General features: G+C 50.4%; 1 protein-coding gene across 2 annotated transcripts in view; it reads right to left on the bottom strand.

Moving 5' to 3' along the window:
- Nucleotides 1-10,342: 10,342 nt before the first annotated feature.
- SLC24A3 (solute carrier family 24 member 3) overlaps nt 10,343-26,283 on the bottom strand; it is a 524,378-nt gene continuing 508,437 nt past the window's right edge. Inside the window, exons 16-17 of one of the 2 annotated variants that reach the window (XM_002710947.5) lie at nt 14,901-14,966; nt 10,343-12,304 (exon numbers count right to left, since the gene is read on the bottom strand). In XM_002710947.5, coding sequence (XP_002710993.3) covers nt 12,155-12,304; nt 14,901-14,966 — 216 coding nt within the window. In that variant the 3' untranslated portion in view covers nt 10,343-12,154. Of the gene's footprint in view, nt 12,305-14,900; nt 14,967-18,797; nt 18,825-26,283 lie in introns of those variants that run through there. The other variant, XM_051845347.2, reaches the window with a different exon arrangement.

Genomic DNA, 26,283 nt, shown 5'->3' with positions numbered 1-26,283 from the left:
CTTCGGGCCTCCCACACTCTAGTGCTAAGCTGCTTGTGGCTGATCATATCCAAACACTTGCTGTACATGGCTTTCAGCCTGCTCTGTGTGGTATGGACCCCAACTTAATTTCCAGACTTCTTTCTCCCTTAGATTAAAGCCTTCACTCCCCTATGCATTTCTCTCACTAAATAAAAGCTTAAAAACTTACCATGCTGCCTGGTCTATTTGAGCCAGTATTCAGAATTCCTCTCTGAATATGTGGCAAGAACCCACACAGCTTATTAATCTTGAAAATAGTGATAAGCAGAACAGTTTCACTAGTATGGTTTAGTATTTGCCCTGAGTGTGGGCACACTTCCAGAAGGCCTGTCCCCAGCGTGGCAATGTGGAAGCTGATGGAACCATCAGGAGGTGGGCTCTGCCCTGGGAAGGGACTGAGTAGTGGGGCCACAGGTAGTTCCCAAGAGAGTGGGTTGCTGTAAAAGACAGAGGCTGGCCACTGACCATTGTCTGCCTCTGCCTCTCCCACGTGGTCGGTCACTCTTGCACCCACTGCCACCATGATACCATCGACCACAGTATGACACAGCCAAGGGGGCCCTCCCAGAACAAAGCAGATGTTTGCAGAACCTTCAGAACTGTGAGCTACATAAACCTCTTTTCTTTATATAGTATCCAGCCTCAGGTTTCTCATTATAGCAACTGAAAATCGACAAATATCATTGCTTTCTCTAACATTTAATTTTTCAGTGACAAATCTAGGTTCAACCTGGTTTGCTTTTCTTCACTATTACAGGCACTGATTTTATAGCCTCCAAGAATTTTGTCCTATTTTAAGCAATTTCCCAGAATGTGTTGGAGTATGTATCATTTTATTGATTTGGTGTCCAACACAGCTAAACCGTTTGATCTAAGGATTTTTTTTTTTTTAAGATTTATTTGAAAGGCAGAGTTACAGAGAGGCAGAGAGAGAGAGAGAGGGAGGGAGAGAGAGAGAGAGAGAGAGAGAGAGGTCTTGCATGTACTGGTTCACTCCCCAGATGGCTGCAATGGCCAGAGCTGCGCCAATGCGAAGCCAAGAGCCAGGAGCTTCTTCCAGGTCTCCCACATGGGTACAGGGGCCCAAGGACTTGGGCCACCTCCCACTGCTTTCCCAGGCCATAGCAGAGAGCTGGACTGGAAGCGGAACAGCCAGGACTTGAACTGGCGCCCATATGGGATGCCGGCACTGCAGGCGGCAGTTTTACTCGCTACACCACAGTACCAGCCCCTCACTAAGGATTTCTTTCTCAGCTCTAAAATTTTTTAAATTTGGGGCTGGTGCTGTGGTATAGCGGGTAAAGCCACCACCTGCAATGCCAGCATCCCATATGGGCGCCAGTTCTAGTCCCTGCTGCTCCACTTCCCATCCAGCTCTCTGCTATGGTCTGGGAAAGCAGTAGAAGATGGTCCAAGTGCTTGGGCCCCTGCACCCACATGGGAGATGCAGAAGAAGCTCCTGGCTCCTGGCTTCAGATTGGCACAGCCCTGGCTGTTGTGGCCATCTGGGGAGTGAACCAGCGGATATAAGATTTCTTTCTTTCTGCCTCTCCTTCACTCTCTGTGTAACTCTGACTTTCAAATAAATAAATAAATCTTAAAAAAAAAAATAAAGAGTATCTTTGATTATGACTTCTGTTCTATTGTTCTGGCTCCTTCATGTAGATCTGGGCCAGCAACTACAGCCTGTATGTGGGAGTGCTTTAGTAAGTAAAGTTTCACTGGAACCAGCCACACCCACTTATTTGTCTATAGTGTCCACCTCTGCTTTCATGCTTCAATAGCAGGCTTGAGTCACTGCAAAGGGCACCACCTCTGTCAAGCATGTCTTTTATTCTAATGCTTCAAAGACAAAGGGGCTGCCCCTCCCAAGGTTAGCCAATTCCTGTAGATACCAAACAGCTCAGTCCAGGAAGGTGCCATTCAAATGCAAACCTACCAATGAGAAGCCACAGCCACCGGGCAGGAGGGAACTAGGGACAGTTGTGAAAGTGTTCAAACTGGCCAGTCCCAAGCCTGTCACCCTGCTTTGCTTGTTCCTGCAGAAACAATCATAAAGCCTCACTCCTAACCCCAGCACTCTCCCATGGCTCCCCAGGGCAAGGTGCATTCTCTTGTCTTGGGAACTGTAACCAGCTATCTTTCTACGGCAATGACCAGTTGGCTTCCCCACACGTGAATAGTAATACCTACTCCACTCCCTCTGTGTTCTCTCTCTCTCTCTCCCTGGCTTCAGACATTTTCCTTACCAAAGATTGCACACCTGTAACCCAAACCCTGACCTCTCACCTGAGCCCTGAGCTTCCATACCCCGCTCCCCACCATACAGTCCCCCTCACAAGACACAGCAGCAACTTCTGCATCATCTTGCCAAACAGACCATTGGTTTTTTTTTTTCCCTCTCCAAATCATCCATCTTTCGATCCTCCCTATCTCAGTGTTATTTAGATATTCACGAATGTCCTCTCTTTTTTTCCATTTTCGCTGGCACCTACCCGGGCCAAAGCCCATTACTTCTCACGCAAACAAACCCATCGGCCGGCTGCTGGGGGCGGCTCTTGCATCCACTCCTGCCCTCTACTGGCCACTCTGCGCACAGCGGGCAGAAGGACGCTCTGTGGCTCCACTGCAGGGCTTCTCGTTAATTGAAGAAGAAACCTTAGTTCCTGCTCCTGGCCCACGGAGGCCTCACGCTCTGGCCAGGGCCCCCGGGTCCTGCGCTGCTGCCCTCACAGCTCCACTCCCGACTTCATCCAGGCTGGGCCAGGCTGAGTGGGCTCCAGCTGCAGGGTTTTGCTCTCGCTGTTTTCTATCTGGTTTACTTGGCAGTTCTTTGCGTATTTGTGCATCTGTCCTGGACACACTTTTGAAGATTTTATACAAGGAGGGGCTCAGAAAGTTCCTTGTAAAATAGGATTAAAAGATGGTGTTGGGGCCAGCACCTGTGGCATAAGCAGGTAAAGTCGGCATCTGCAATGCCGGCATCCCATGTAGGGGCTGGGTCAAGTCCTGGCTGCTCCAGAAATGTTGTCAGCAAAAGTCGGGGTCAGAAAACAAGGACCTGTGTGGATTCTGCTCTGCAGGTTGGAATAAAACAAATTCAGGCGAAGCTCAGATCCCTGCTTTGGGGAAAGCTGTCTGAAGAAGCAGCTGGAATTTCCCTTTGATACCACATTGTGCAAATGTCTTGACTTTGTAAACAGAACTGAGACCGTTGTTCCTAGCTTCTGTCTGGTAAGCCAGGCTGGGTGTATTAGCTGTCTCCAAACATCCCTTTGGTTTTAGCAGTGAGATCACTGCAGACTGGGGTTGCCAAAAAAAAAAAAAAGAAAAAAAAAGAAAAAAAAAAAACTAGCACAGAAAAGCTGACACAGGAGCTGCAGCTGGGAGGGTGGGCTTCACTTGAAGAGGCTGGGGCTTAGCAGCCTCTTTGGCCCAGTGAGACCAAAGGTGTGGAGATGGGCTATGCATGGCTTGCTCAGCACGGACAGCAGCATTTGAAGGACAGCAGAGCTTTATATGGGGGCAGAGTCTTCTATCGGCTTTTCTACCTTTCTCCTCTAGCGGCTATGCATTTACTGTTACAGGTGCACCGGGCTTTATAATGCTTTTGGGTTAAGACTTTTATTTGAAAGACAGCGTGACAGAGACCTCTGTCTCTGCCTCTCTCTCTGTCACGCTGTCTTTCCAATAAATCAAAAGAAATCTTAAAAAAAAAACACACACACACACACACACACACCTGTTCCCTCTTGGTTGGAAGGCACCCTCCTCTGTGCTCTACCAGCTGGTGTTGCTGGGAGATCTAATCGGCGTTCATCCGAATCTCCTTCTCCCTGCCACTGATCCGGTTCTCTTTTCCTCTGGGAAGGGAACCTCCTTAGCAACGTTCTCACAGGACTCTTGCTGATCTGCCACTCACTGCTTGGCTCTGTCCATCACTGTCTGCACCTCTGCTGTGCCTTCACTAGACCGGGTGTAGGCTCAAGCATTCCGATGAGCCTCACACACACCTCTTTATTGTTAGGGATTTATTTCCTCTTGTAGCCTTTTTTTTTTTTAAGATTTACTTATTGGGGCTGGCACTGTGGTGTAGCGGGTAAAGCCGCCACCTGCAGTACTGGCATCCCATATGGATGCTGGTTCAAGTTCCAGCTGCTCCATTTCCGATCCAGCTCTCTGCTATGGTCTGGGAAAGCAGCAGAAGATGGCCCAAGTGCTTGGGCCCCTGTGTCCATGTGCAAGTCCCAGAAAAAGCTCCTGGCTCCTGGCTTTGGATTGGTGCAGCTCCAGGCATTGTGGCCATCTGGGATGTGAACAGCAGATGGAAGACATCTCTCTCTCTCTCTGCCTCTACCTCTCTGTATCTCTGCCTTTCAAATAAATAAATAAATATTATTTTTTAAAAACCCAAGAATTATTTATTTGAAAGAGTTACAGAGACAGATCTTCCATCTGCTGATTCACTCCCCAAGTGTCTACAATGGGCAGGGCTGTGCCAGGCTGGATCCAGGAGCCTCTTCCAAGTTTCCCATGTGGGTGCAGGGACCCAAGCACTTGGGCCATCTTCCACTGCTTTTCCCAGGGCATTAACAAGAGCTGCACAGGAAGTGGAGCATTCGGGAGTTGAACCAGTGCTCATAGGGGATGCTTGCATCATAGGCGGCAGCTTTACCAGCTACGCCAATTTCACTTTAAGGGGGTTGTGGAGGCAGGAGAGATAAATGCATGTGATTGGGCTGCTGCTTTGCACTCTGTTTCCCCAGACACTGCCTGGAGATTATCAAAAGCAAGCACGACCCAGGACACCGAAGGCCACAGCCCACGTCCTGGGGAAGCTCTGCCTCTCACTACGGTCCCTGGTGACTGGGAAGGGATATCAGAGGGACTCTTGTGTGCTATGCTCTTAAGCAAACTAGGGTACCACTTGTCTAGTGCAATACAAAAGACGGGGAATCTTCCATTACCTTCTAGACTATTCCCACTGGCCGTGTTTACTCAGAGTGCCTAGCGGGTGTGGAAACAAGAGCAGGACTGTGGTTCCAATGTGGTTTGAGTAGTATGTGCCTTGGGGTGTGTGGCTGGAAGCTTGGTCCCCAGGGTGGCCATGCTGGGTGGTGTTGGGACAGCAAGGTAGGGCCCGGTACAAAGCTGTTAGGTCACTAGGATCCAGGGAGTTCTCTTAGGACCTTGGTTAATTCTTAAAAGAGCATTGCTGGTAAAGCTGCCACCTGCAGTGCCAGCACCCCAGTGCTGGTTCGAGTCCCGGCTGCTCCACTTCAGATCCAGCTCTCTGCTATGGCTTGGGAAAGCAGTGGAAGATGGTCCAAGTCCTTGGGCCCCTGTACAAGCATGGGAGACCTAGAAGAAGCTCCCAGCTCCTGGCTTCAGATCAGCACAGCTCTGGCTGTAGCAGTGATTTGGGGAGTGAACTAGCAGACGGGAGATCTCTCTCTGGCTCTGACTCTGCCTCTCAAATAAATAAATCTTAAAAAAAATGATGATAACCTTGAGCCAGATGCCTCCCGTGGTTGTGGACTGTGGCAGAGACAGGAGAGACTGGGATTGACATCTACTTAGTGCTGTGGTTTGAATATGTCTCCCACAAGTTCCTGTGCTGGAAACCTAATCTCCAGATTCGAACGTCACTGGTATTTGGAGGGGAGGTCTTTGGGAGGTCACTGGACTAGATGAGGTCATGAGAGTACAGTGGCTTCCTAACAGGAGTGAGAGGGAGACGAGCTAGAAGCTCTCTGTCCCACCGTGGCACGCCCTTTGCCCTGTGCAGCAGGAAGGCCCCCACCAGAAGCTAAGCATGCTGGTACCCTTCCCAGCCAGGAGCCACATAAAACTATGTTCTTCAAAAATGACCACATCTCCAGTACTTTGTCCCTAGCAACAGAAAATAGACTAAGACAGATGCTTCCAACTGGTCTCCTATGAGCTGTCTCCCATAGGCTTATGTTCAGGGAATCACACCTGCTGTTCTCCCTCATCTCGGTGGATTCCAAAAACATGGCACGTGACTGCTGAAGATGCTGGGGGAACACCTGGCACCCAGCAGAGTGGGAAACAGGCAGCTCTACACTTCAGTTTCTCATGCTGTGTGTCCTACTCGCCCTCCAGACATCCCAAGGCTGAGACAGCGACCATCACATCCATCTTCAAAGCACCTGCTCCTCTCCCACCCTGACTCCAGCTTCCTGTTTCAAAGAGACAGTGTTCCTGGCCCCTACCACCCGCCCTCTTGCTTGGGCCTTTTGGCCTACCTAGGTAAGACCAAGTGGGAACAGGTTGCAGAAGTCTTGGTCTCATGCACCCTGAGTACTAGGCACGGCTCCCAACTCCTGACTGAGCCCCATCCCACCACCCTGCAGCCAACCGCAGCCTCTGGCAGAATCACACAGGTCCACTCCCATCATGTGTGTGTGCAAGAAGTACATAAAACCCATTCCCAGGTGCTGTGTTTTGGATTTGGATTGGCAGGAAGAATGGGAAAGGCAGGGATGGGAGTGGAGCAAAGGAAACAGGAGGTCCATAGGAAAGGAAAATTCAGATTGTCTGGGCCACGTATGGACTCAAGCTGCGGGAGGCTGGGCTTCCGTTCCCGCTCACCCATTGACCTTGGCAATGCCTATACCAGAACAGTCAACCACAGCTTCTCCCCTGGGGGTCAAGAAATCATCCCAGCCTCTGGTGCCCCAGGGAGTGAACCCTCTGCTCCTCCACTTCCTGGCTGTGTTCACTTCTGGCTTCAAACCTTGTCGCTATCCTGCTGAGTCCCAGTTACCATTTCAGCATTAACAGCTTAAATATACCCTCCCCACCCCATCCCATCCCACCGTGGGCTCTGTCTCCACGCTTATTATGAAAAATTGCTGTGACAAAAACCCTCCACGCCCCAACCCGTTCTATGCTCTGCTCCCTTTTGCTACATGCATTGACTTTTCTTGGTTAAGCCTGCTGTTGTTTTCGTCCTATGCCCTCAAAGGACAAATCTCTTATGTGGCAAGTAAGGCAAAGTGTCCTGTGGCTTTAAGAAGAAAAGCACGGACTATGTCCCCAAAGTCAAAAGGGAGAGGAGACAGGCCTGTTTTATCAGTGCTGCTCAGGAGTTTCCAAGCTAGCTGATGGTATAGCCCATGTGAGTCCCATCTGGGGAAATGAGGAAAGGCGTTGGATAGGAATAAAGCTGGAAAAAACATTTTTTTTTTCATCATTTGTGGGCAGCTCTGCACTATAATTCCTAATTCCACCCCACCCCCCACTTTCCCCACCCCTCTTACCTGTCAATCTGGTTGGCACACTCTCCCATGATGCAGTTCTGCCTCATCGGGGACCAGGAAGGAGACTCCATGATGGCCACCTGGAAGTGAAATCCACAGGAGGTGCAGTGGAACTCCCAGCAGAAGCTTGCTGCTCCCTCTTCTCCGGCTCGTTCCTGAATCCCTTCTTGGCGCGAAGTCATGGACCTGGGCGCTGGACAGCCCTCGCGGCCGTGCGCCGCTCCGTGCCTCGCAGAACCCGTTAGGGATCCCTGGCTTGCCCTCCGAGCCGCGGCTGGCAGGGAGGTTCAGGTGCAGCGGGTCAGCTAGTTCACAGAGAGCGGCTGCTCCGAGGTGCTTGTCGCCCTAGGCAGGTTTAATGCACCTGATAGGCCCGGTGTGCGGCTCAGTGCAGGGCTGAGAACCCAGGCTTGGAGGATTTATGGCCGTGAGTCTGGGTCACCCGTTTCTTCTCCCCTTCTCCCTCTTCTGGGACATTGAGGGCGGGGAGATTTCTGGCTGTGGAGTTCCCGAAAATCCTGCCAAGACCTTACCTTACGGCCTCCTTGGTGCAGGGCAGGGGGAGTCCTGTGAACGGCCCCCAGGGAGAAGACTGAGCCCTTCCCACAGGGGTTACTGAACCAGAGCTGGGGCTGCAGGTGCAGGGGTGCTCTGCTTTCAGGGCCCGTGGCTCATCCCATCACACAGATATTTTCTTTAAAAATGCTCATGTCCTTTGGCCGCTCCTACACGCACAGGCTAATGCCTACCTGCTGCTCTGCTTCCGATCCAGCTCCCTAATGTGTCTGGGAAAGCAGCAGAAGATGGCCCAAGTCCTTGGGCCCCTGCCATCCATGTGGGAGACCCACATAAGAATTCTTGAGTCCTGGCTTTGGCTAGGCTGTTGTGGCCATTTGAGGAGTGAACCAGCAGATGGAATCTCTCTCTCTCCATCATCTGACTAAAAAAAAAAAAAATCCCTATGTCCTATAAAACGACTAATTCTTTAGTCTTTGGAGCCCTAAAATTCTTCGTAAGAATGAGGAGATGAGACTTTACAAACAGGTGTTTTTTTTTTTTTCTTACAGATGATGCCCAGAATTAAGCACGTGAAAAAATATATCTCTCCTTCTCTGTTGCTCTGCCTTTCAAACAAATAAATCAAATCTTAAAAAAACTCAACAATAATGAGAGGAGAGAGAGAGAGAGAGAGCTTCCATCTGCTGGTTCACTCCCCAGTTGGATGGCCGCAATGGCCAGAGCTGCACCAATCTGAAGCCAGGAGCCAGGAGCTTCTTCTGGGTCTCTCACGCGGGTGCAGGGTCCCAAGGACTTGGGCCATCTTCTGCTGCTTTCCCAGGCCATAGCAGAGAACTGGATCAGAAGTGGAGCAGCCGGGACTAGAACTGGCACCCATATGAGATGCCAGTGCTTCAGGCCAGGGCTATTTAACTGAATGAGCCACAGTGCTGGCCCCTGTGCCTCATCTTAAAAAGAGAGATGTGGCACCTGCATTTCTTTCCTTTGGTTGCAGGAATTCACAAATCCTAGTGTATGCTGAAAACACCTTCACACTCTGTCAATCTGTTTTTAGCAACCACCTGTGGGCATGCCTCAAAAGTTAGGGCAAGGATTCTGATCTGCCTCAGCACAATTCTTCCCACGTTCTGAGTACAGTTTTCCGGAATCAGTTGTCCCAGTAAATCAGATGATGTGACATCACCCAAGTTCAGCTGTTGGTTAGTAGGATAAATCAGAAGTTACGTGCAGAAGAAACGTGTATGCGTGTTTGTAAATTAACTCAAGGAGAAAATTCCTTCAATGGCAGAGATGCCAACATTACAAGTTTAAGTCTTCCTGTCCTTCCTCCATGCTGAGAAAACAAAGACCAAAAACCAAACGACTATCAACTATGAATAGCGTGTTTAAAGCTCTACATCGTGGCGAGAATGCTGGCTAAACTGGTGTTCGGTAAAAACTTCTGAAATTGCGGGAACTGTGGAGTGCACTTTATTCAGGATATAAACGCCCCTGGAAAACCATGTAACATCTTTGGTGGAGTTTTATGACTCTGCCCTGTGTTCTGAAACCAAATATCTGCAAAACCCACTCTGGGGCATGGACTGGCCCATCTCATGCACGTTGCTACTCTTGGGGCGGTTTCGGTTTTCCTGATGTGACAAGATGGAGACCTGGTTGCTGCGTGAGTGTCGCCATCTGCACTGCCACCCTTTTCCTCTCATGTCCACCCCAAGAACGAGCTCCTGGTACAATGTCTGGGACCGGTAGCCCTCTAGAATTCTATGACACAGATTCCTGGCGAGGCAGATGAACAGGGACGTGGGCGGGGGCGCTCGCCCCACTGTCTGGAGAAGTAAAACAACTGACTTCTGTGATTGGTGACTTAACTTGCAGCCAAATCAGCAATCAAAACAGCCACTTCTCAATCCCTTATTTACATCTCTCAGGAACCAATAAAAACCAGTCACTTTTCAATGCCTTATTTGCCTCTCCCCTGACCAACCAGGGAACGGTCCCCAGTTAAAAAGCATACAACTCCTCTAGACACCGTCTTCCCTCCAGCCACCCCTCTGGGACCCCTCTCAGCGCTGCTGGGAGCTTTGTCTTGCACTTCTGTTTTGTTCAGGGCTGAATACACTTCCCTTCCTGCTCCCCCTCCATTGCTCCTGTGCCTCATTCTTCAAGTCCCCGAGACCAAGAACTCCACAGAGGAAAAGAGTTACCATCCAAAAGACCTGTAACATTTTCACAAATTCAGTGGGAAAACAAACCAGCCAACCACCCTACAACAACCAGATGACAGGTTTAAGGTCTTTCAGGATTTCGAGGGAGCCAGGACTGGCCACTTCATCCTGGCAATCTGCCAGCTAGAGACCAGCCGTTCCACCCCTCTACCCCCACCCCAACAACCGAGAACACCAGAGCCCAAACATCCGGCCACAGGGTGGCTACCATCATGCACCCTTCCTTGCCTTCTCCCCACATCCAGTGGACATTTCCAGTGGAGAGAGGAACCCACTCTGCTCCAGGAAGGATACAGAACAGAGAAGTTTATTTTACACTATCCGTCCGAGAAAACAATCGCCATAAACCAGTGCAAAATGTGCAACAGAATCAGTAAGTGTGTCTTAGCTCTGAGAGCCCAAATCGGTGATTTCTCTCCTGTTCCTCGGCCGAGCAGGTGCCCCCTCGGCTAAAATGCCGGCCTCGGTTTCGCATCCCAGACACAAACATCCGACCCATGTGGAGCAGGTTATTTTTTACAATTCATACCAGAATGTGTACAAGGGACGGGAAGGAGGGTGGGAACCATACCTCATGAATGATAAGTGATCAGTGCTTAACGTAAATGCAAGGGGCATCATGGGGCAAGAATCCACAGTTTTCAATAAATACAAGTGTACCAAGCATGGGTGTGTCTCAACTGGGTGGAATTAATCTACATAATAATTCAGCATCATACAAAATCTAGCAGGGCTGTTGAACAGTGGTTGGCAAAAAAAAAATCCAAAAAACAAAATATAAACGTTTACAATAACTTATGCCCTCCAGGAAGTCTGCGCTGAACACATTCTGTGGTTCCAAAGGTGTCAGTTCTGTTTGCTCCTTCCCTGGCCATCCCTCCAGGAAGGGAGGGCGGGGCCAGGCCAGCGTGGCCACAGGGCCTGAGCAGAAAGGACGTTTTCCCAAGAGCCAGCGGTCAGGGTCCAGTGTACTCGATACCAAGTGGCAAATTGGGACTTGTTGACAACATCTGTGCAAAAATTCGCTTCTCTCCATTTTCCAAGAAACCAGTGTCTGAAACTCCGGCCCGGAAGGCAGGGCAGGCCTGGGGGCCTGCTCCCTGTCCCCCCCGAACGCCAAGCAACAAGAGCACATCTCAGGGACAACACACGTTGGGGAAGCTTCTGTCGTTGGCTGCCTGGCACCTCACGGGTGGACGGCTGGAGCTTGTCAGAGGCCTTAGGCAGGCTAGAACTATTGCTTGAGAAACTAGAGAGAACCTAGTGAGAGAGAGATGGCGAGAGTGGACAGGTGGAAGCCGTCTTCTTCCTTCTGCCGGCACCTTGCATTGTTCTTCTCTAGGGAAAGGCCCCATGGGGGGACGTGGGCAGAAAGGGTCACGCCTTTGTTCCCTCACTCAGCCCATTCCTCCACTCCCGGGGCTCAATCCCAGAAGGCTGCCCTGCAGGGCAACCTCAGGTCACTGAGTCATCAGAGCCCAGTGAAAGAAGCTGGAGAGGAGCTCTTGATGGCAGGAAGCAAAAGAAGCCGGGGTGGGGGGACCCTCCGGGACCCTCCCCCCTCTCCCAACACGACCCCCACAGCCAGTAACCCCACAATCTACCCAGAATGCAATCCCAAGCATTCCCCATCACCAGCGCACCAACAGCCCCCCTCCTCCACTTCCTCAACAGTCTCAGCTCATAAATTAGGTTCGTCTTCCGGCAAATAACTTAAAAAAAAAAAGGAGGAGGGATTGTTAAGAAGTTGTGCCTGGCTCGGGCCAGTTAGCAGCCAGTTTTGTGGTTTTTTGTTTTTTGTTTTTCTAGAATCTCAGTCACGGTTCAGAAACGGAGCTGGAAAATTCACGTGGGTGTTGGATGTCTTCGCAGGGAGGAGGCAGGAAGAGGTGGGCGGGCAAGAGGGTGGGAGGCAGGACCCAGGGAGACAAGGGGAGCCCAAGAGTGGGCGGAGAGGGTCTGGGTCACCCGGACAAGAGCCGAGGCCTGTGGACAGCTTGGGAGACGGACGCCACGGCCCTGTGGGGCCTGTGTGACTCGGGGTGTGGCCGGGTCTCGTATTGCACAGAAAAGGAGGAACAGCCTCTGTGGGTGGCCCAGCGGTCAGTGGTCGCCACACATGGGCAAGTTCACAAAGGTGAAGACATTGAATTCCGTCATGATGGAGAAGCACAGGAACACGCCGTACAGGAAGAGGCACCCGCAGCCCAGCTTCTTGTCCAGCTGCCACCTGTTCAGGTGGACGCCGAACACCTGCAACACACGAGAAGGGGTCAGCGGGCGTTGGGAGGCGGCTGCAGCGACTGCGGGGCCTGGGGTGGCCCAGGGCAACAGCTGCCCCTGGTGGGTCTCAAGCAGGTGCTGGTTGTCTGGAAGCAGGAGAAAGGGCAGGACTCAATCCATTCAGGGCTCCTGCGCATCCCCTAACAGACCCTGGCTCTCACCTGAGGATGCGCCCCCTGCTGTTCCTCGAAGCCTCTGTACTCTCTTCCTGTGGCTGCGCCTGGGGCCGAGGGGATGGCCCCCCCCCCCTGGCCACCCCTCTGCTGCATCCAAACCAGGGTCTCTTTCTCTTCCCCTAAAAGCAATGCACTGGGAACCTCAAGGTTTCTGGCTGTCACACTCTGTCCCCCGTTAGCAGTGAACCATGCAAGCCTGCTCACCCCATCGCTCACCTGCTGGACTCCTGCCACCTTTATTAGTGACTTCAAGGCCCGTAGGAAGGATCTGAACTGCCCCTCTTCTCTCAAGTCCTCGTGCTCTTGCCTGCCTCAGCCAGTCACCCACTCCCACTCCTGAGACGCCCCCTTGTGCCCACCCACAAGCCACAGCTGGCTGCTCTAACCTGAATTTCAATGACCTAAAATCATAGAATACAGGCACAGGCCCTGTGATGCAGTGGGTTAAGCTACTGTCTGCAGCGCTGGCATCCCATATGGGTGCTGATTCGAGTCCTGGCTGCTCCACTTCTTTCAATATTGGCCATTTGGGGAGTGAACCGGCAGATGGAAGATCTCTCTCCCTTTGTCTCTCCCCCTCTCTCTGTAACCCGTCTGCAATTCAGTGACACCATTGCTCACCACTCCCCGTGGCCAGGTCCATGAATGAGCCGGATCCCAAAGCTCACACTATGTCAGGGGATATTTCCACCAACTCACTCTCTTTTATCTGCACCACGCCGCTCATCAGCCTGCCCTTGGATCATTCTACTGGCATGTGAGGATGCTACTCTCTCTCCTGTCTATCTTGAAAAAAGAAAACACCTTTTCTGGATTTCTGTTGCTTTCAGTCGGAGAACAGAGCTGCACATAGCGGCCTCCCATCTCCCCTTCTATTGTCTGTTGGTTCTTTCCACTCAACCCTCTGCCATCACTCACAAAAACAGCACTCTGCTGAAGAGCACTGAGGACCCTTGACCCTGGCAGAACGGTCAGGCGCTCAGCACTCGTCTCACTGGACGCAACCATGGCTCCCTCCATGGTGAAACGGCTGTGACACGTGGCTTCCAGGATGCCATGCACGTCTGGGCTTCTCCCTAGCCATGTAGCTGGTGCTCGCTGGGTTCTTCAGGAATGTTATCTGCCCCAGCATCACCCCCAAGTGCTGGAAGACTCAGAAGTTGAGCCTCTTCTTTATTTTCTGTCCACACAGGATTCCCTAGGTGACGTCATCCAATGCAGAGCTCTAAACAGCCACCTGCATTCTGGCGACTCTAGCCTGGACACTTCTCTGGAATCCGGACTCGTACTTAGGCAATGCCTTTCTTGGCCTCTCCTCTTGGAACTCCAACAGGCAGTGCAGACTCACGATTCTTGCAATCGCTTTTCCTCCCCAAACCTACTGCTCTTCCATCAGCAACCCTATGTGGTCGGCTCAGCTAGCAGTTAGCCTGGTCTCCTGTCAATCAAACAATGATGCAAGGAGTGCATACTGACGTCATTAGCTTATGTTTCTGTTCATTGTGAGTCCCATGACTTCTCTGAGCCTTCGCTGTACACTGGTAGGCCGGGGCTGATATTTGCGGCTGCCTCATGAGGGTAGCACGAACAGCAAAGAAGAAAAATATGTACCAAGCATGGAGCACACTGTTGGGTGAGTGTCACTGCTCCAAACCCAAACAGTGAAAGAATGAGTTCTACAGATTTTCACTTCTGTGTAAGGTGGTATTTGCTTTGGTAAAATCTGTACATTTGAGTCTCACCCTGCCTGATCTCTCCTGCTTCCTGCCTGCCCGACTGAATCCCCTGTATGTGAACAACACGTCAGGCCAATGTCAATGATCGTCTCCTTGAAAATCAAGGAGAACCATGTTGGGTTTCAATACGTATGAATGTGACAACTCAACAGCAGAGTTGAATGCTGATGGAGACCTCCATGCACCTGTATGAGTCTGTTTAGACACGTCTGTTGGGTAGGAAGATTAAATTACACAAATCAATGTGATGGCCAACAAAGTGGGCCAGCACAGAAGTTCACCATCCATGAAATGCATTCAAGCCTCTGAGGGATTGGTTGAGTCCCTGGATTTATGGGGATGGAGTCACTTGGAACAATCAAGTAAATGAAGCCTACTCTTAGGACTCATCTTGCACAACAACTGGGATCTCCTCTTTGTTCTTGACAAAACAGTTTGTGCCTGGGACCCGGCAGGAGGCTGGCTCCAAGGCAGAAGGCATCCTAGTGGGTTGCTAGGATTCTCTTCTACAAGAAACAGCCTGGAGACGAGACATCTGGAGGGCCACTGTCTCCAGGCACGGAGAGGCCAAGCCCATTTGGTGTCCAAAGAACGCAGTGGGGAGAAAAGAATGTGTACATTCCAGAATTGGGGGGAGGGGATCTGCAAACCTACCGTGACAAAGACAGAGGCCAGGAGCAGGCCCACTGAGTAGATTAGCCCCCTGCTGTTCAGTCGAATCTGCAAGAAAGGATTAAACAGAATTAGGCTTCTGAACAGGCAAGGCGCTCAAGCAACTCTGTGTAGCATAGATTCCAAATCTCTGCTCTAGGATGGAGAGGCAAAGGATAGCCTGGCAGCCATGCCCTGCAGCTTCCCCAGGGATCTGTGCTTTCCTAGGAACCTAGGGTGTATCCTTGTCCTGTCCACTCTCAGTCCCATTCCATCCTTAACTTCAACAGCACTGGCCCAGCTGGACTGCCCCATGGCCACTGGGATTCTCTATCATGTGTTACATGATTTTTCTTTTAAAAAGACTGATATGTGTGTATATATTTAGGAGCTACAGTAAGAAAATGTGATACATATATACAATGCGTGATAATCAAGAGGTCATTACCATGTGCCCCTCCTCACCCCTATTAGCATTTCTCTGTGTTGGGAGCATTTGCATTCTTGTCTTCTGGTTATTTTGGAATAGATCATAAACAGTTGTGGACTACAGTCACCCTCTGTGCTACAGAATGCTAGAACCAATTCCTCCCACGTAGCTGCGTTTTGGTACCCACTGTCCAATCTCCAGTTCCCAAATTTCTACCTTTTTTAAAAATTAATTAATTTATTTGAAAGTCAGAGTTACACAGAGAGAGGAAAGGCAGAGAGAGAGAGAGATCTTCCATCAGCTGGTTCACTCCCCAATTGGCTGTACTGGCTGGAACTGCACCGATCCAAAACCAGGTGCCAGGAGAGTCTTCCAGGTCTCCCATGCAGGTTCAGGGGCCCAAGGACTTGGACCATTTTCTATTGCTTTCCCAGGCCATAGCAGGGAGGTGGATCAGAAGTGGAGCAGCTGGGACTTGAACCAGCGCCCATATGGGATGCCAGTGCCGCAGGCAGTGGCTTTACTGGCTACGACACAGTGCTGGCCCCTCACCTCTACCCTTCCTAGCCTGTAGTGATCATAAACTCTTCCTTCTACACTATTTGCCTTAGCTTCTGCAAATGAGAACATTCATTTGTGTGCCTGGCTTAGTTCACTTAATGCAATGCCCTCTACTTCCATCCACACCACTGGAAAAGACAGGACTTCATTGTTTTTACGATGAAATAATATTCCATTTTGAATGGGTACCTATCGCCCACACACATCCTTGTCATCCTTGTCAACCTGATCTCCGGGGAGCTTTCACTCAAATGCATCCCACAATTTAGGGTGAATGCCATGACACAGGGGACTGGAAAATATGAATGCACTTGGTATTCCTTTTGCATTAAAATGTATTCTTGGGGCCGGCGCTGTAGTGTAGCTGGTAAAGCCGCTGCCTGCAGTGCCGGCATCCCATATGGGTGCTGCTTCGAGTCCTGGCTGCTCCACTTCTGATTCAGCTCTCTGTGATGGCCTGGGGAAGCAGTAGAAGATGACCCAAGTCCTTGGGCCCCTGCACCTGTGTGGGAGACACAGAAGAAGCTCCTGGCTCCTGGCTTCAGATCAGTGCAGCTCCCGCTTTTGTGGACATCTGGGGAGTGAATGAGAGAATGGAAGATGTGGGGAGCAACTCAGACTAGACTAAGTTACTGGAATTAAGACTTATTCTATGCATCTGCTCTCCCACAATATGGCACTGGGAGAGGAGTAAACAACTTCTACACAGCTGCCTCCAGTTCGACCAATAACCTGCAGGAGCTGATCCTGCTCCTGATTGGAAGAGAGCAGCGTACTCGGCATGTGGGTAGCAGAGTTGGGATTGGTGGAAGAGGACTATAAAGGAGGAGACAGACAACATGCACCAGGAACATCTAAGGGGAACATCCGAATAACCTCTGAGCAGCCCCCGAGAGAGCCGGCCTGCGGTGTGCCGCTCCCCCGCGGAAGTGGGGAAAGTGGCAGGGGGAACCGCCCTTCCACGGAGGTGGACGGCAGCCAACCCGGGAAGAACCAGCAGCAAACCCAGGAAGGGCCGAGCAGACAAAAGAACAACGCAGGGTTTAGTGTCGTTCCTCCGTGAATGGGGGAGCAACAGGAAGACCTCTCTCTCTGTCTCTACCTCTCTGTAACTCTGACTTTCAAATAAATTAATCTTTTAAAAAAATCCTTTCCCTAATTTGATGGGGGAGAAATGGATGAGGAGTTGTAGTGACCAAGCGAAGAACAGGACAGAGTGAAATCCCTTTTCTGATATTTGTAAATGGTTATTTTAATTTTTTTTTTACAGAAATACAACAGGATTAGTAGGCAAACTTTGAAGAGATAGACAGAAGCAATATTTGGAATTCCTGTGGCACAGCATTGTCCAGCAATGATGGAAATGACCTGCACTGCCCACATGGTGGCCAACAGGCCCCTCAGAGCCCCAGGGCCCCTAAGCAGAGTGAAGAAGAGCCCGCTGTGGATGGCCTCAGTCACGTGGTCCTTGGGTCAGCCCTGGACACAGAAATCCTTTTAAGCTCTTCATTTTCTTTTCTTTCTTTCTTTTTTTTTTTTTTTTTGACAGGCAGAGTGGGCAGTGAGAGAGAGACAGAGAGAGAAAGGTCTTCCTTTGCCGTTGGTTCACCCTCCAATGGCCGCCGCTGCAGCCGGCACACCGCGCTGATCCGATGGCAGGAGCCAGGTACTTATCCTGGTCTCCCACAGGGTGCAGGGCCCAAGCACTTGGGCCATCCTCCACTGCACTCCCTGGCCATAGCAGAGAGCTGGCCTGGAAGAGGGGCAACTGGGACAGAATCCGGCGCCTTGACCGGGACTAGAACCCGGTGTGCCGGCGCCGCAAGGTGGAGGATTAGCCTATTGAGCCACGGCGCCAGCCTTTCTTTTTCTTTTTTAAGATTTATTTATTTGAAAGTCAGAGTTACATAGAGAGAGAAGGAGAGGCAGAGAGAGAGAGAGAGAGAGAGGTCTTCCATCTGCTGGTTCACTCCCCAATTGGCCATAACAACTGGAGCTGCACCTATCCGAAGCCAGGAGCCAGGAGCTTCTTCCAGGTCGCCCACATGGGCAGGGGCCCAAGGACTTGGGCCATCTTCTACTGCTTTCCCAGGCCATAGCAGAGAGCTGGATTGTAAATGGAGCAGCTGGGACTTGAACCGTCGCCCATCTGGGATGCTGGCACTGCAGGTAGCGGCTTTACCCACTATAACACAGTGCCAGCCCCTTGAGCTCTTCATTTTCAACACTGCAGGTCTCTTGCAGGATGGAGGCCGTGCACTCCTGGCCCTGTTGTGCTCTGAGTCCCCAGGGTGGATCCCTGTCAGCCACAGGCATGGAGTAAATGGATTTCCTGCCCATAAGAAACCAAGAGCCCAGTGTGAGCCAGGGTCCAAGCCAGAGAAGTTTCTCTGGCCAACCATTTTCAAAATGAATCAAGTCCAACCAGGCTTCTGAACTTGATCTTCCCACATTCACACAGGGTCTGCTATGCAATCCTAGATGGCTCTGAAGACAAAAGGCAATTTTTGTAGGAATGTTTTGTAATTTCTCACTTTTTTGTCTGCAGGCTTCTTTTGTTATACACCGAGTGGGGGTGGGAGGGAGTGTCTTTTGGTTTTTCCATTGTTTCTTAGAGACCTGGGTTATCCCTGGGTGCCCTCAGAGAACTGGTTCCAGGACCCCCGGAGTAGGATGCTCAGTTCTCTCCTCTAATCCATGTAAGTGCTGTTGTATGCTTGAAACCATCATCTCTAGAGTCCTTAGAATACCAAATACAATGTAAATACTGTGTCAAAGTACTGTTTAGGGAAATACAAACAAGAAACAGAAGCCCAAACATATTCAGCACAGACGTAACTTTTTCTCTGCATAGTGTCCGTCCTCAGTTGATGGAACAGGTGGATTCAGAGGGCCGGCTGTGTGTATCTCCTGCTGTTTGACCCTCACACCTCCACCTGGACAAGATGGTCAGGAATTAGGGTCCCTGCAGTTGCCTTTTGATTTAGCACTAACATCTTCCAGTCACTGTGGATGGTCCGGGCCAGAGGCTGGCAGGCTATGACCTAAGGCCACATCTCATCCATGGTCTGCTTTTTATAATTAAACTTCTTAAGAACTCAACACCTGGTTTAGGGCACTGGCTTCAGACTCAGCCACCTGGCTGGCAAATCCCAGGGGGGTCCCTCCATTGCAGTATCATCAGGAACAAGTAACTTTCCCCACGCCTCAGTTTTCTGCTGTGTAAAAATCCAGAGAACACAGTCCCCATGTGAGGATTAACTAAATTGGTCCATGTTAAACTCTTGAACAGAGTCTGGGGTGGAAAAAAAATTATTTTTTTTTTGACAGGCAGAGTGGACAGTGAGAGAGAGAGAGACAGAGAGAAAGGTCTTTCTTTACCGTTGGTTCATCCCACAATGGCTGCTGCAGCCGGCGCACCGCACTGATCTGAAGCCAAGAGCCAGGTGCTTCTCCTGGTCTCCTGTTCGGGTGCAGGGCTCAAGGACTTGGGCCATGCTCCACTGCCTTCCCAGGCCACAGGAAGAGGGGCAACCAGGACAGAATATAGTGCCCCGACCGGGACTAGAACCCAGGGTACCGGTGCCGCAGGCAGAGGATTAGCCTATTGAGCCACGGTGCTGGCCGGAAAAAATTCTAATGAAATGTGGGTCACACTTTCTCTCCCACTCTGAGCCACCTGGGGCTGCTCCTCCAGGTCTCTGATTTCTTCTTCTATGGACCCATCACAGGCAGCTCCTTGAGCAATGCCTTTCTAGATTACAGCCTGAATTCACCCTCTGCCCAGCATGTGCTTGGTATGTAACTGGTGAATGAATAATGCATGCCCATGCAACGCCATTCCTTTTCATTTTAAAGACTGATTGATGTATTTGAAAAGGAGAGTTAGAGAGACAGATTTTCCACCCACCCATTCACTCCCCAAATGGCTGCCAACAGTCAGGGTTGTGACAGGCTGAACCCAGGTGCCAGGGACTCTATCCGGGTCTCCCACATGGGTGGCAGGGGCCCAAACACTTGGGGCATCTTCTGCTGCTTTCCCAGGTGCATTAGCAGGGAGCTGGAGGGACACAGAGCAGCTGGCATTCTAATCAGTGCCCATAAGGCTGAGCCACCATGCTGGCCCAGCAATGTCATTCTGACTGTGGTTTATAGGAAAGTCACTTTCTACAGGGCAGTGGGCACTGGTCAGAGAGAGGCTGGAAGCAGAGACACTCCAGGTAAACCTTGCTGGTTCCAGAAGCAATGTGATCTGCCCAACACCGCCTGTTTCCTTTCCTCACTTTCTTTTTTATGAACATGCATAACTTTTTTTTAACGCACCTGTTATCACAAAAGTTTTTAAGCATCAAAGTGGAAAGGCTCACACCACCTTGCTTTCCAGTAAACTATAAAGTAAGCTGCAGACCCCACCAGCACTCTTCCACCTCAACACCTCTGCCTGCATCTCACTAAAGCAGAGTTCAGCTGTGGGTCATGGTTCTTTTATTTTTAGATGCAATTCCCATATGGTGACATTCACGAATCATAACTGTACCATTCGGTGGGCTCTGAGAAATGCATGCATCCAGGTAACCCAAACCACCACAACACAGACCACTTCAATCGCCCACTGAGCGCTCCAGTGGCCTCCATGCCAGACCCAGAGGCAGCCACTGCTCTCCATTTATCCCCCATGGGCTGGTTCAGCCTGTCCTAGAACTTCAGATGAATGGCCCTATGTGTGTACATACGGCACCTACTCTTTCATGTGAGCCTCCTTCACCCAGCACAGTTTCTGGAAATTCTTTTGAGATTTCATTATGTCAATAGCTCTAGCAGAATGCCACAGTGTGTTCAATTCCTTCTGTGTGGACATCTGGAAAGCTCCTGGTTTTGGGCTACTAGTGTGCACTGCTTTCAGAGCGCGAAGACAAAAGGAAAAGCGGTCTACAATGGTTCCTCCCCTCAAACAGGCTAACTATCAAACAAAGAAATGCAGGTGGTTTTGGACTCTGCTCAGGACCTGGCATCACATCCTAGCTCTCCGCTCTGGAGTCAGGCTCTCACTAGCTTTCCATACTGGGGCATTTTGCCCTTCCCATCTTAGCACATCCCTGGCCCCCTTCTGGAACCTTCTGCCTGGCCAAGTGGGAAACTCACCTTCTTATCATCTCTATCCATCCGGCCCTAAGACTGTGTGCCCCTTCCAAGTTCAGAACCAACCATCCGGTGCTGATCTCATCCTGCCTGTGTTTCCCCAGCTCATCAGATGCTTTGAGGGTGGATGCCTGGCTCTTGAAGGTTCCTCGTCCCAGCTCCTAGGGTCCCATGTGTTTAAGTGAGCATCTGCTGGGGATGCTCGGCGCATATGTGTACATTGCAGGTGTGTGCTGGGTGGCAAGGGGGAAAGATAGACCATATTGGGAGCTGCCTTTAAGCTCATCTCTAGAAGAAGGCACCACATTTAAAATAATTGAAGCATAATTGCAAACAGTAAAATGCACTGATCCTAAGCGCAGCTACTATTAGATGAGTTTTGACAAGTGCTAGTTATTATGTAACTTACATAACTCTCCTGATACCTCAGTGAAGATACAAACCACTTCCATCACCCCAGTAACTTTCCTTCAGGGCAACAGAACCTGTTGCTTTGGGGGACTCCGAGCCAGGCAGCAGCCCCGCCTCTTCTCATCTCTACATTCTCTTGGGCAAAAACCTTTGAGCTCCAGCCCTACACAATGTGGAGCTAAACTGTTTCCCTGCCCCTGTGCCCTTCACAGAACCAAATGCAGAAACTTTTCCCAGGCACATCTCCTGATGGCTAAGGCAGTTTTTGCTTCTTGCCTTTAAAAGTTTGCATTTTCATTCTCAAATTCCCTCCTGGCAGTCCTTGCACAGGAAACAAGGCTGGCTGCTTCCAGAGTCTACAGGGATTTAGCCCACGACACATGTGCTTTGCTTAGGACGGATGTACACAGGGTGACCCATTCATACAAGATTCATGGAGTCACGTTCTTTATAAAAGTATTCACTGAATTCATCCTACTGTTTGTGTGGATCCATCATCCCTAGCCTACAAGATTCATATTCCTCTTATAGTACAGTTTAAAATCTTTCTATATGGGGCCAGTGTTGTGGCAAGTGGGTAAAGCCAACACCTGCAGTGCCAGCATCCCATATGGGTGCTGTCTTGAGTCCACTTCTGATCCAACTCCCTGCTAACGGCCTGGGAAAAGCAGCAGATGATGGCCCAAGTTCTTGGCTCCTGCCACCCACCTGGAAGACCAGGATGAAGCTCCTGGCTCCTAGCTTTGGCTTCAGCCAACCTTGGACATTGTGGCCATCTGGGGAATGAAACTAGCGGATGGAAGATCTCTCTCTCTCTTTCAAATAAATAAGTAAATCTTAAAGAAAATAAAATCTTTCTATGGTCTGAGGTCACCTCTACTCGACCAACAAATTATTTTAATGAAAAATAAGAACCCCCTGGATTTTCACTACTTTACTCCTAACTTGGAACACCTGTTGCACATCACTTTGCGTTTCCTTACTGGGGCAGTGTCAACAGTTGTTTGGGGGTGGGTTTCAAATGGATGTTCCTAGCCCTGGTGTTACACTGTACAGTACCACAAAGTGGGAATCTTCTGGAACAAATCAATGAGGTTAAGAGAGTGAACAAGCTCACAGGAGAGCAGAATGCGTTCACAAACACCAAGTGCATTTAATTCTAGGGACAACACCGCGAGATTAAGTCGGGTGGGTTCTGTGCTTACATTTGAAGGTGAGGCACTGGGGCTCTGAGAGATTAAAGCACTTACGGCTAGGAAGCCATGAAAGTGTCATCTGCCTTTGGAATTAGGCTTTGGTCTCTAAATTTCTGATGCTTTTTTCACTCTGCCAGGCAGAGGAGAAAATCAGGGTCCTCCCCTTATATTTGCCAGAAGTCCTCAGATGTGGCATCCGGGCTCTTTCTGCCTGTCATTCTTGGAAGAGTCCTGAATGAAGTGTAAGAACCACAGAGACCATGGTAGCAGATTTCACTGGTACCCTATGCTCTCTTAGTCATTTACTGTTACTCTACAGAAGCTCAGATGGCTCTTGGTCCTAAATATTGGGATGCCCCAGAGCATGGAGCTGGCATCTGGCTGGCCTCGGGTGAGGGCCTTCTTGCTGCATCCTAACACAGCGGAGGCACCCCATGGTGAGGTCCAGTCAGAATTACTAGCTCAGGTCTTTCTTCCTCTCCTTAACAAGCCATTAGTGCCCACATGGGTCCCACCCTCATGATCTCATATAAGCTGAGTCACTTCCCAAAGGCCTCACCTCCAAATACCACAAATATATGAATCTGGGTATTAAGTTTCCAACACATGAACACCATCCACATTCAAACCAAAGCACCTTCCATGTCCACTCTCACACCATGCAGTTACCATTTTGGTGTCGGCTCACTGCCAACAGCCAGAACTTGTAACGGGACCCAAGGGTTTTCCCCTGAACCCCAGAAACACCAAGCAGTGACCAACTCTAGACATTGCTCTCCACTACTGGCTCTCCGAGGTGGGTGCATAAATACCCCAGCTTCCATGGCTGGTGCTGTGGCGTAGTAGGTTAAGCTGCTGCCTGCAGTGCCAGCATCCTATGGGGTGCTGGTTCAAGTCCCAGCTGCTCCACTTCCAATCCAGTTCCCTGTTGATAGCCTGGGAAAGCAGTAGAAGATGGCCCAAGTGCTTGGGCCCCTGTAGTCATATGGGAGACCCAGATCAGCCCAGCTCCAGCCATTTTGACTACTTGGGGAATGAACCAGTGGATGGAAGACCTCTCTCTCTCTCTCCCTCTCTCTCTCTTCCTCTCTGTCTGTAACTCTACCTCTCAAATAAATAAATAAAAAAAAATTAAAAAAAAATAGCCCAGCTCTCTTGCTCCTCGGATGGGGATGGGGCACTTGGAGCCTGGGGCTGCATAACCCTCCTGGGGCTCCCCCTTGCATGAGGTTTCCACCATACCTGCGGTTGACTGCCCTCCCTCCTGACTCACCCACTCAATACTGGAGTTTCCTGCTCCTCCCAATAAACTCCATACCCCGATTCCTTGTCTCAGAATCAACTGACTTCTGGGGGAAGCTACACTATGGGAAGCTAAACAGCAAGATGGAGTAAGCTTTCCTTGTCAGCCCTTGCATGGTAGTATCTGAGGAGTGGTTCTTCCTCCAATACCTCTCCTTGAAAGCCAAGGTCAAGACTTAAGGGGACTGGGTGGTGTTACTGCAGCTCCCAGAACCACCTTGGGAATGCTCATTCATTAAGGTGTCACCAAACGAGCTCCAAGGTACCCATCCAGGCCTTGGGGGAAGTGTGGCGACTGGCCCTGGCAATGGCATTGGTGCTGGACCAACGGCCGTGGCATAGACACTTCCATCATGGCTGATTTCACACTGCCAATGTGGTGGCATTGAGGAGGGGTCAGGAGGAGCCACACACTTTCACTTTCCTCAAGCCCATGTGGGACCCAGTGTCCACTCTCCCTGGGGGTGTGGAGCAGGGGTTTTCAAGAGAGAGAGGATTGGTTCTAGCAGGTGGAGCTGTATCCAGTGACTGGATCGCTGGTTCCTTCCACAGAAGCCCTCTGTTGGGGGTGGGGAGCATGGCTGAGTGAGATGGACTTCTTGCTTTCAAGTGTCGAGGTATGAGGAAGTGAACAGTAGAGACTACAGTAGAACTACAGCCTCTCGTTGTTGTAGAGGCCTGAGTTCAGCTGGAGCTGGGCGTTTGAGAAGGTGATAGTTGGGTGACTGTGCTAGTGGTGGAAGAACCTGGGACAGGGCCTGATGCTCTCCACTGCTCAGCCCTTGAACTGCTCCCCTGGCTCCACATCACCCAACACCAGGATACGGCTCTGGCACTGTTCTCTGCTCTGTCTGAATCAACTTCCTTCACAAGCTGGGGCTTTGGCCACCGTTTTAGTGGGGCTGCCTCCCGAGCTCACACCTGCAGCCAAGACCTCCCCTCTGAACGTCAGGCCCATTTACTCCACTGCCCACCTGACATCTTCACTTGGGTGGCCCTTAAGCAAATCAGACTCAACCTGTCATAAATGCACACTCCACCACCTTCTCGGTTGTCACCAGCTTCAAGACGTGTCTCCTCTGTTCCACTCTTGCTGCCTCCTAATTCACTGCCAAACTGAATCCAACGTAGCCTTAAAATTTAAAGTGAGTTACCTTGACAAAATCCTCAACAGCACTCAGAATAAAATGGAAACTTCTCACAATGGCCGGCAGAATTGGGGATGACTAGGTCCTTGTCTCTTCCAATTCACCTTATCAACAGACACTTAGGGGCTTATGTTACAGCAATTGCTGGGTCTTGCTCCTTCTTTTTCTGCAGTCGCTGGCTTGTCCTTTCACTGTCTAGCTTTACTGCTACTGCAGAGGCAGAGGGAATGGTGGTCTCCCTGCCTTTCTTTCATGTAGGGGAAAGCATATGCCTACATACTTCCCGTAGCCTCGTAGCTGGCCTTCTGACTACCTGCGGACTTGGCTCAGTGATAACGCATTGGCCAATGGGAGATTAATGGATCTGAAACAAACACAAGCCTGAACTGTATCTGCCTCCGCGTGGATGGAATGAAGGCGCCTCAGGAAGCCCCTTTTCCAAAGTGGGTGACAGATACATAGAACAGACTCATCTGAAGCTTGCAGCCGAACTGAGATCGCTAAACACTTGTTAATCCACAGGTGCATAGACGGAAAAAAATATGCAAACGGACGCACGCAACTGAGTTTGGGTTTTTTTTTTTTTTCCCTTGTTTCTTTTTGTTACACAGCATCCTGGTAGCAATAGCTAACTGATACAACTGCCTCTACCCAAGTCGCCTTATTTTCTCTCTTGTGCAAAAACCTCTTAGCTGGTCTTGCCGCCAGCAGCCTCTGCTTCCAATGTTTTCTCAGGCAGTTCTCAGGTGATGGCACCTCTCTCTCTGGAACAGCCTTCATTCTTTCACTTCTGCCACTTATCTTCACTCCTCCCCACTCCCCACCCCTCACCCCCAGCCACAGGAGATGCCCCTGGGCCCCTCATCTATCAAGCCTTTCCGCACCTTGGTATTCCACAATCTGTTCTTTTGGCTTGGAAAAAGCCCCCTCATCCCTCTCTACCTGCTCTGATAATCTCCCATTCTCCCTTCCTTAGTAGCACTCCGACTCCCCCAACCCCTGCCATATAGTCACAGCTCTTGCATGACAAGCCTGCGGGAGAGCATGCATTGCACTTTGCTTTCCTTGTATACAACTTTCTCCTTCCATAGACTGTCATTCCAGGAGCACAGGACTGTGTCTGGATTCCTGTAGCATCTCCAGTGGTATCTGGCTTTGGACACATTAAGTGTTTAATTAAGGCTTTGTTAAATAATTGG

The sequence above is a fragment of the Oryctolagus cuniculus genome, chromosome 11, assembly GCF_964237555.1.
Source record: "Oryctolagus cuniculus chromosome 11, mOryCun1.1, whole genome shotgun sequence".
NCBI lineage: Eukaryota > Metazoa > Chordata > Mammalia > Lagomorpha > Leporidae > Oryctolagus > Oryctolagus cuniculus.
This window is presented reverse-complemented; position numbering and strand designations above follow the sequence as displayed.